Here is a 10,205-nt window from a genome sequence, read left to right on the forward strand (position 1 = left end):
GATATTAGGAATAGAGATATGCATGTTATGAGACTTTTTAAAAAAGACTCCCAAGGAGGTGCTTCTAAAGACTTTTAGCAAAAAGTCCCAAAAAAGTCCCACCCTGTTTGGTTTACTAGGGACTTTTTCTAGTTCAAACATAAAAAAATCCCTGGAACCAAACACCCCATTAGTCTAAGTTATTATCCATTATGACTAGTCTTACAAGGGCAGACAAAGAAAGGGGATTAAGGCACACGAACCGGGGGTTATAATCAATTATCCCCACGCCGCCTGCTTCCGGTTAGAAGTAGCAGTGCAGCTACAACGGAGTGACCAATCTACCACCACCGCCCCACACCCACACGCCGCTCGACCTCGTCCCGAGATCTCTGGCGCCTCCCATGAATCCCCAGCCCCTCCGCCTCGGCGCGCTCTTGGCGGCCCTCGTGCTTGCCGCCGGCGGCGGGTGGTGGGGCCGTGCGGAGGCGTCGATCCACACCTACGGCCGCGAGTCGTTCCGCGAGGTGGGCAACGCTTTCCTCCTCTCCGGCGGCAGCGAGGGCATCGTCGCCGACGGGGCCGATCTCGCCGCCCCCGCCTCCTCCTTCATCAAGTAAGGCCAGGGCTACCCCCCCCCCCCCCCCCTCCCCCCCATTCCTCGTCATGTGTTAGTGGACCCCAATGGCTGTTGTTTCTTCTTCGGGAAACTGCTGCGGTGCGTAGGTATGTGCTTTTCTGTGTGATGCGTTGCGTTTGGACGGGCTGTGAATAGCGGCTCTATCATTGCTTTGCTTGCTCACTAACATTTAATTCGAGTTTGACGTGGTTTCTCGTGGATTAAGCATTTTAGCTTGCTCCCATGCGCCTCAAGGAAATTTTGGATTGCTAATAGTTCCAAGCTGCATGCCTGCAACCCACATTCTTCTCGCCGATTGTAATTTTCAGTTCATTACACAAAATTCGAGAGTTATTGATGCGTGTGTTGGCCTGTGTCGTATTTGAGATGATGTTGGTGAGATGAACATGATGAAGTATGCACTTTTACTGACAGTTTTCTTTCTGTTTCAGTGTTTTAACTCTTTTCTTCTCTGGATTATCAATATGCTTGTAAACTGCTTTGAAACTTGTAGATGTGAGCTTACTAATCAAGTGTAGTATGCTCTTTCGATAAGCGGAGTGGTTTGGAATTTGTTGTTAACTAGATGGCTGGATATTGTTACAGGATTGTGAATGTTACTTTCTGGATGTTGTTACAGGTTTGTGAATGTTACTTTCTGGAGGAACGCAGAATCGGCAGAATCACATGCAAAAATGGCACATAGTACAGGCTTGGTGCAAGCTATTTTATTTGAAGCAGCTGACAGGGATAACATTGGGGGTTCTGCCTATGGTGGACAGAGGTCCATTTGTTGCACCCCTGACCTTGCTAAACTAGAGGGCTGCAAACAAGGTGAAGTAATCAGGAGGCCATCTTCTGATGATCCAGATTGGCCTGTCGTGGTAGATACACACTTCAGTGCTAATCACCTTTCAGTGAAGTTGGATGACGAGGAAGTTCACATTACAAAGACAGGCATGTACAACTTGTTCTTCATTTCTTGTGATCCAAAAGTAAGGGGCCTTGCTATGAGTGGGAAGACAATCTGGAGAAATCCTGGGGGGTACCTACCGGGACGAATGGCACCTCTGATGAGATTTTATGTTTTCATGTCGCTGGCTTATCTGTTAGTCATGGTTGTCTGGTTTAGCAATTACATAAGGTTTTGGAGAGATATACTGCCAATACAGAATTGGATCACACTAGTAATTGCTCTTGGACTGTTTGAGATGACACTATGGTACTTTGAGTACTTAAACTTCAACAGCAGCGGTGTACGACCTGTCGGAATTACAACTTGGGTTGTAACTGTTGGCGCTATCAGAAAAACAATTTCCCGTCTACTGATCCTTTCTATATCCATGGGATACGGTGTTGTTCGCCCAACTCTAGGAGGGCTCACCTCTAAGGTTTTACTCCTTGGGCTTACGTATTTCCTGGCTTCTGAATTACTGGATATTTCAGAAAATGTTGGAACAATTAATGACATTTCAGGCAAAGCAAAGCTTTTCCTTGTCCTTCCTGATGCATTTTTGGATGCTTTTCTCATACTTTGGATTTTCACTTCTCTTTCCCGCACTCTCGAGAAACTACAGGTGAGGAACATTTGTTGTAATGTTTAAAGCATTTATTTTTATGTTGTAATGGTAAAGTCATATTATGTTATTCTGCTGTTTGGTTTGTGAAAACTACTGGTTACTCAATTATTGCTCTAGCATCCTGGTAAAAGGAAAGTGTTGCACTAGCAATTCCATGAGGAGACATCAAACTTAGGTCTAGTTAGTGATTGGTATGCTAGAAACCCCCAGTTATGGGCCGCCCATGTGTAATAGTTTATTTCTTAAACCATCTGAGTTCCTAATTTTTTTCATGGATTATTTAAGGGGTGATGTGGCTTAACGTGGGTTCACCACGAGGAGTCGATTCTGGAATAAGTCTGTCTAGAAAGAGGGCAAGAAGGATAGTTTATTAATTGTTTGAAAGTTTATTAGCAAGCATGTTGGATCCTGATTTAGAAAGCTGTATATTGTGTTGATACTGAAGCTTTCTTTTCTTATTCATCAGGCAAGGAGGAGTTCTGTGAAATTGGATATATACAGAAAGTTTACAAATGCACTGGCGGTCTCTGTCATAGGTTCAGTTGTCTGGATTGGCTATGAGGTGCGTAAATCCCATTATATACATGGACAATAAAAATTGTCACAGCTTCAGACTGTACTTCATAATTCGATTAAATATTTACTTCATTAAGGGCATGAACTATGGTGGCATATGGATATAGATGCCCCATGAGAAAAAGTGGTTTGAGGCACCTACATTGATTTTTTCTCCCCAATGTAAACTACCACTAGTGGGCCTCATCAAGGAATAGAAAATAAAGACTCTAGTACACTTGCATCTCTACTCTCCACCTCAACTTTTTTAGCTTTTTACATCGGACCACACATTTTCTCTCCAAGCACCCGCCTGTTGCAGAGGATCCCGCCTCCCCATCCGAACCTACTTTTCCTGATATCTGATCCTACATGGCATGCGAGGCATCACCCTGAGGCTATGCATTGGCTATGCCCTAATGTGATTCTTAGGAAGTATCTTTTTTCTCGAACACAACAAAATGTTGTCTGTATTTGCCTTCTTAGGAAATATCGCTGCCAATATGTCTTTGTGTGATGTCCCATCCTTCGTAGGTGTGGGGATCACAAGATATAGCAAGGAACTAGAAGCATTTCACGCGCTTTGTTGCGCCGCTTCCGCAGATGGACTGCGGCATCCTCATATCTGTACACCAGGACAACCTATCACACTCAATGCACGAACATGCATCAATCATGGCATGCTTAGATAAACATCAAAGACATGTAAAAAATGGTATCGGTGGCTCTAATATCCCTTGTGAACTCATCCATCACCAAGGCAAAAGGATAAGGGCTCAAACCTCACCCTTTGGTGCAGTTCTATTTTAATAGGAAAGTCATCAGTGGCGCCATCACTTGTACGGACACTTGTCACGACATTATCGTACATGTCCTTGATGAGTAATGTACTTGTTGGGCTTTGTGTTTCTCCAAGGCCCAACACATGACATTTTGTGGTATCTTATTGTAGGCCTTCTCCAAGTTAATGAACATCAGATGCATGTCCTTCTTTTCCTCCCTGTATCTCTCCTAAGTTGCCGTATCAAGAAAATGACTTCCATGGTCGACCTCCCAGGCATGAAATAAACTGAAATTTTGTCACGCTTGTCATTCCTCTTAAGAGATGCTCAATGACTCCCATAGCTTCAGTGTATTGCTCACCAGCTTAATTCCACAGTTGTTAGTACAACTTTGAACACCCCCCTTGTTCTTGAAGATTGGTACTAAGATACCCTGCCTCCATTTTTCTGGCATCTTGTTTCCTGAAAAATGCGATTGAAAAGCCTAGTTAGCCATACTATCGCCATGTCTCTGAGGCCTCTCCACATCTCAATGGGGGTATAACCAGGGCCCATCGCCTTGCCTCCTTTCATCCTTTTGAAGCCTCTCTGACCTCAGACTCCTGGATTCGTTGCACAAAACGCATGCTGATATTATCAAAGGAGTCGTGCAGCTCAATGGTTGAGCTCTCATTCTCTCCATTGAACAACCTGTTGAAGTACTCACACTATCTATGCTTGATCTCCTCGTCCTTCACTAGGAGTTGATCTGCGCCGTCATTGATGCATTTGACTTGGTTGACATCCCTTGTCTTCCTCTCTCGGACCTTGGCCGTCTTATAGATGTCCCTTTCGCCTTCCTTCGTGTCACGCTGGTAGAGGTCATACACCCGACCCCTTGCTTCACTCAGAGCTTGCTTTGCGGCCTTCTTTGCCACCTTGTACTTCTCTATGTTGTCTGCACTCCAATCCAGGTGTAGCGTCTGAAATAGTCTTTCTTCTCCTTAATTTCCTTCTAGACATCATCGTTCCATCGCCTTTATGTACAACAAACTCCTTTGAAGCCACCTTACGAATGCAAGTCACCATCTTCATCCATATATTGTTTGCATCACCTCCTCCCTCCCAACGGCCCTCCTTAATAACCACCCTCTTATTAGAAGCCTCAGCTGCCTCTCCCTTGAGCTTCCACCACTTCGTTCTGGTGACTTTGGCACGCTTATCCTGCTGGACACAAATCCGAAAGCAGAAGTGAGCCACCACAAGCTTATGTTGAGGGACACCACTCTCTCCAGGTATCACCTTACACAACTAAAGTTAATAATTAGATATACCGGAATGGTATAATCATAGTGTTTGGTTAGAGGGATGGGATGGAAGTATATGGTTCATATAACCTCTTGCTTATAAAGGGTGATTATCTTGCATAAAAATAAATTTGTTCTTTAGGTAAGCAAATATAACAGCCCATGTAATGTATTTTTCCAACTATACATCTTTTTGACCATCTACAATGTACATGTAGTAATGTATGGTTATCGAAGACAGATGTAGCCGATGCAGCAATACATTGGCAGTTCATCTTTTAAGAAAGCACCATAGCATAAGTAGCTAGCCCAGATGTACATATCGAAGCTCCAAACTATGCAACACCTATTACAAATGCTTATTTAGCATTGATGGTCTGCACATAAAATACAGATAGATCCAGTGTGAGCACATACATACATCTTACTAATGAGAAGCAGTTCACATATGGCTAGAGCACTGGAGTGGTCGGACAACAGAAACTTGCACCTTATTCTTTGCTCGGCGGCCAGGCTTACACGTCGGCCATCCTCTTCCCCGTTATTCTCTTAAGCTATTGCCTTTGACTTCCTCTTCCCTACTTGAATCGACCATCCTCTGCCTGCTTATTTCTTTGTCAAGCTGCTGCCACGACCTCCTGCTTCCCCATGGATGCGGCTCTTGTTCAGTTAGGCGACTGCAAGGGGAGAGTTCTACGAAGCCCATTGTCTGTGATGCCTGCCTGTCGCCCACCAATGCTTGCCGCAGCGAAGAGAAATGAGAGAGGTAGATGTGTTTCGGGCTGAGCTGAGAAGGCAAGGGATTCTTCTGTTTCAGTGGCGATGAAATACTGATCCAGCCTCACGTGTAGAGGAGCAAACGAGGAACTCGTGTGCATACTACGCCGGACTAGATGTTTGATGGTGTGGTCGAGAGAGAGAGCGGAAGGGCCGCGTCGAGAGAACTCCATGTCGAGGAACCGACATGCTTGTACGCATTGCTTGCCGGCGGCGATGACCATGGGAGAGGGGCCAATGTATCAGATCAAAGTTCCTTAGGGTATGGATAGGGAGGAAGGGAGACCAAGTCGTCCCATGATCCTAACAATTGGAGAGATCATAACAATTTGAGACGTGTGCTCGACGATTTTGTCGGTTTTATCATGGGTACGTGGCTTTGGGGGATTTTTCTGTGCGGATGGCGGACGGGGAAACCCTAGAATCAATAGGATTGGACGAAAACAAGCGGAACGGGGAAGGGTTTTAAGTTTTTTAATGTATAACTAGATAATTGCCAGCGCGTTGCTATTGGGTATAAATATTCTAGTATGTTAGCCTGTGATTTACATGTACATATTAGTGTGATTGTATAAATGTTTATCAGATCCTACCGGTGATTTATCGTACCTAAATATATTTTAGGATTTATATTGTAATCACTTAATAGCTTACCAAAGAAAACACAAGTATATTTGATAAGTCAATAAAAGGTAGGACAGTTAAGGTGGTTTTCAAGGAATGATGCTCAGGAAAAGGATGAAAGGTTGGACGAAGCACTATGCTTGGCAGGAAAAGACAAATTTTCCCTACTACCGGGTGTAGTTGCTCCCACTTTTGTTTCGGACGTTCTAGGTAGTATCTATCATATCAGAGTGTATGTACGTGTAGTATGTAGTATATAAGTGTTTAGTTGTATATATACTACTTTTTTGGTAGTATGTACCATATTTTGAGCATACTTTATTTTACATAGAAATATGTATGTATTTCACAAATAAAATAAAAACTATGGGCTCACTTGCAATTTTTTCATATAACTCACTTTGGAGTATCTTAGATATAGTATATGAACATACTAAAAATAATAAAGTAGTGTATATACTACCACATGGTAGTATATGAGACATGGGTGTAACTATACCCGGTAGTAGGATGCATTTTCCCTATATGTGCGTGTGTATATATATATATAATTAATTAAAAGCAGTAGTCCCTTATGGAGAGTCCTAGTTGTGTATGTATAGGAATCGGCAGTCAGTATTAGGAAAGTATAGGTTGTTTTATTAAGAAAAATTTGGAGTACAAATTGTTTTACGTAATTCGTTTAAATATTTTCCTGATAAGTGGGGCGCCTCGATCTCATTGGTCACGACTGTTAGAGTTATATTATGCTCCACGTATAGCCTGTGTATTTTCCCTATGTATAAGGCCTTCCTGTATATTTACTACTCCCTCCGTTGCAAAATAAGTGTCTCAACTTTGTACTAACTTAAGTACAAAGTTGTACTAAGGTTAAGACACTTATTTTGGGACGGAGGGAGTACATGTACAATATATATATTGGTCCTTAGCCCCAGGAAGAAAGTTGCATATTTCTTAACATGGTTTTAGAGCCCGTGTGCAACTCAACTCATGCTCGTGCTTTCGCGATATGATCTCGCGCCGCCGCTGCCTTTTGTTTTTCCGACCGTCCATTGGCCAGCCATCGCTGTTTTTCTCAACCCGCATGTTTGCGTGCTGCTCAGCTCACACCGTCTGGTCGCCGCTGCCCCGTCTGCTCGTCCGGACGGCTTTTGCTTCGCCCCACTGATTCCCTGCTGGATTACGCTGCCTTGGAGGTTGCCGCCGGGTCATCTCCACCTCGTCGGATCCTGCCACCCTAGTCAACTCCACCTGCCGCCCGCCGTATCCTGCCTGTTTAGTCGTCTCGTGCCGTATCCCGTCGGGTCATCCCCACCCCGTCGGATCCTGCCCAGAAACCGCCTGATTTCGCTGTCCCCTCCCCCCCCCCCCCCCCCCCCCCCAAGGAGCCCACCCGCCTTCCTCCGGATTTTGTTGCCCGGCGTTTGATGCTTCCTAGCTCATTTGGCTGGGCTGAGTCGGGCCTCCTTGCTCGGGTGGCTGCTTCCTCACTCGTTATTTTGCCTTGAATTGGTTGAGGATAAAGAAAAGGATGTCTACATTGTCGGGCTATGTCACCATCCTTGCCAGATGATTTTTTAGGGTACTAACTACACCGAGTTCGTTGCCTTTATGGACATCCATATGCGTTCGTCTCTGGGGTGTTCTTTTTGGCGAGGTCCCCTATCCGCCATGCTTGGTTCCTCTTGTGGCTCCTACTCCACGGACGCCACCGTCTCTTGCTGTGGATGTTCCTTGGGCTGCTAAGGATGCAGCTAAGCTTGCTGATGAGGCTGCGGTTCGTGCTTACGACCAGCAGGTCTTGGCCTATGAGGAGGCTCTTCCCACTTACCATGAGGCGCTGTCTGCTTACACCTCAGCGGTTTGATGATTACACTCAGTGGTTTGATGATGATGCTCGTGCTGTGATTGGCTGGTGGGGTTAGGCGTGCCGCTGGATCTGGCTGCACCCGAGGAGGAGGAAGTGGGCGGGGTGGCGGCTGGGCGCTGTTGAGGTTGCGGGATGGCAGCAGCGGCCTGGAGTGACAAACAGGAGGCTGGTTGAGTGGGGTGAGGCCGGCTTGACCACTTTAGTGGTAGTCCAGCATAATTTCGCTGAAATTTACCGAACCGTCCATTTTCCGCTTGGCGGTGTGAGGGAGGCGTTCCATCAACTCTCGTGGTGCTGGGATTTCCCAGCTTCTCCGACTCCTCCAAATTACACTGCAGCCCAGGACATCTTCTCGAAGCTGGCTTCTTGGAGCTAGGTCGTTTGGCCCGGGTCCGCGCATGGAGTTCGCGGAGCGTGGAGCCAGAGGAGATCCGGACAGGCCCTTGGTTTCCAAATCCGAACATCAGTTGTCTAAAATTGTAACTCTATGTTTAGGAAGTTCAAATGTTTGCCAGGATTGCAAATTTTGAATAATATGTACCACACGTCATTAGTCTTATAAGACACTCGATAAGTTGTAGAAGAAAGATTAGTTTAATAATTCAAGATTGTGATAGGTATTGTATATCAACATGTCTCCTTGGTGTTAACTTTGATGTTCTTTTTTTCTGTTGACTCTTTTTAATCTGTGTCTAAATGAATGAGCTTTCACTCGTATATGCTTATTACTCTGGCTGCCAAAGGCATGAAATGAAATAGATTGATGGGCAGTATGCAGTTTTGATCCTCATCACATGCATGTGGCATTGTTCATAGGCTGATAGATTAGTTGAGAATATGCAAATTTATGAGCCTCTATTATCTTCCACCATTTTCTGGCGTTGTTTGTGCCAAGTATTATCATGAACTGGAGAGACAAAATTTTCATTATGGCCTGTTTGCAAAGTGAGTTCTTCTAGCTGATCATTGATCAACAGTCATTAAGCTATCTTAATTAATATGAAGGTCTTTGCTTTGATTTTTGGTACCTGTCGTCTTATCATGGCTTCATTTTGCAGGTCTATTTCAAAGCAACAGATCCCTTTAGTGAGAGATGGCAGAGTGCTTGGATCATTACAGCCTTCTGGGACGTTCTTGCATTTGTTTTGCTTATTGTGATATGTTATTTGTGGGCACCTTCTCAAAGCTCACAAAGGTAGATATTTTGTTTCTTCAATGGTCTGGAGCCTTGTAAGAGGCATAATCTAGGTGTTTACTACGTATAAGAGGCATAATCTAGGTGTTCACTACGTATAAGAGGCATAGTCTAGGTTGTTTAAGCACTACCTCTGTTTATAAATGTAAGACGTTTTGGCAGTTTAAATTGAACTGCCAAAACATCTTATGTTTAGGAGCCGAGGGTGTAGGTCATAAAAAAACGGTTAACTAGGAGTTACTCTCAAACTAACACATGATTCCTTTGTCCAGGTATGCATATTCAGGCGAAGCTGTCGACGATGAGGAGGAGTCTCAGTCTCTGACAAAGGGGTCTGATGGTGATGTAGGGATGGTAAAGATTGACAAAGACAGAAATGCTGGTGTTAGCAGTGCTTTCAGCTTGGAAGATGATGAGGCTGAAGAGGACAAAAGAGAATAGTATTTCTTCCCTTGTTCCTTGTGCCCAGGTACCCCAGAAGCAAGTGGTTTGTTGGAGCGAGAATGTTCCATGGGTTCGAGTGTTTTTTTTTTTGGTGATTCATTGTCCTCTGATGTTCCTACCTTAGACAGGTTTTGTTGTAGAAGCGTGTGATTTTAACCACACCGTGGAAGTGTGATGACCCGTATGGGGTGTGGATCTGTGCTTGACTTTGAAGTGCGAGCTTGACATTGCCCTCGTCTCGAGAAGGAACCCCATCCCAGATTGGCGCTGATGGGAACCGCTGAGGAGCCCCATCCCATGTTGGCGCCGATGGGAACAGCTGGCGAAGCACCTCGTTGTCTTCGGAGTGAAGACCAGTGTACTGTGAGTTGGACCATGGCGGAGGTACCCCTCTTGACCATACGGTGATTCAAAATCGCCTCCGGAAGCATGGTAGTTTCTGTCAAATCAGGGGCCCGTGGAAGCTCGGAGAAGACGAGCGTGTAATCAGGCGC

The 10,205-nt window shown here is 44.9% G+C and overlaps 1 protein-coding gene across 1 annotated transcript; it reads left to right on the forward strand.

The window, feature by feature from the left end:
- The first annotated feature begins 272 nt into the window (after positions 1–272).
- Positions 273–9,940, forward strand: LOC123097371 (transmembrane protein 87B). The gene is made up of 5 exons (XM_044519085.1): positions 273–595; positions 1,239–2,175; positions 2,645–2,740; positions 9,131–9,267; positions 9,540–9,940. Exons 1-5 carry the CDS (start codon positions 384–386, stop codon positions 9,706–9,708), a joined length of 1,551 nt encoding a protein of 516 aa, XP_044375020.1. The 5' UTR covers positions 273–383; the 3' UTR covers positions 9,709–9,940.
- Positions 9,941–10,205: the final 265 nt, after the last annotated feature.

The sequence above is a fragment of the Triticum aestivum genome, chromosome 4D (assembly GCF_018294505.1).
Source record: "Triticum aestivum cultivar Chinese Spring chromosome 4D, IWGSC CS RefSeq v2.1, whole genome shotgun sequence".
In the NCBI taxonomy this organism is placed as follows: domain Eukaryota; kingdom Viridiplantae; phylum Streptophyta; class Magnoliopsida; order Poales; family Poaceae; genus Triticum; species Triticum aestivum.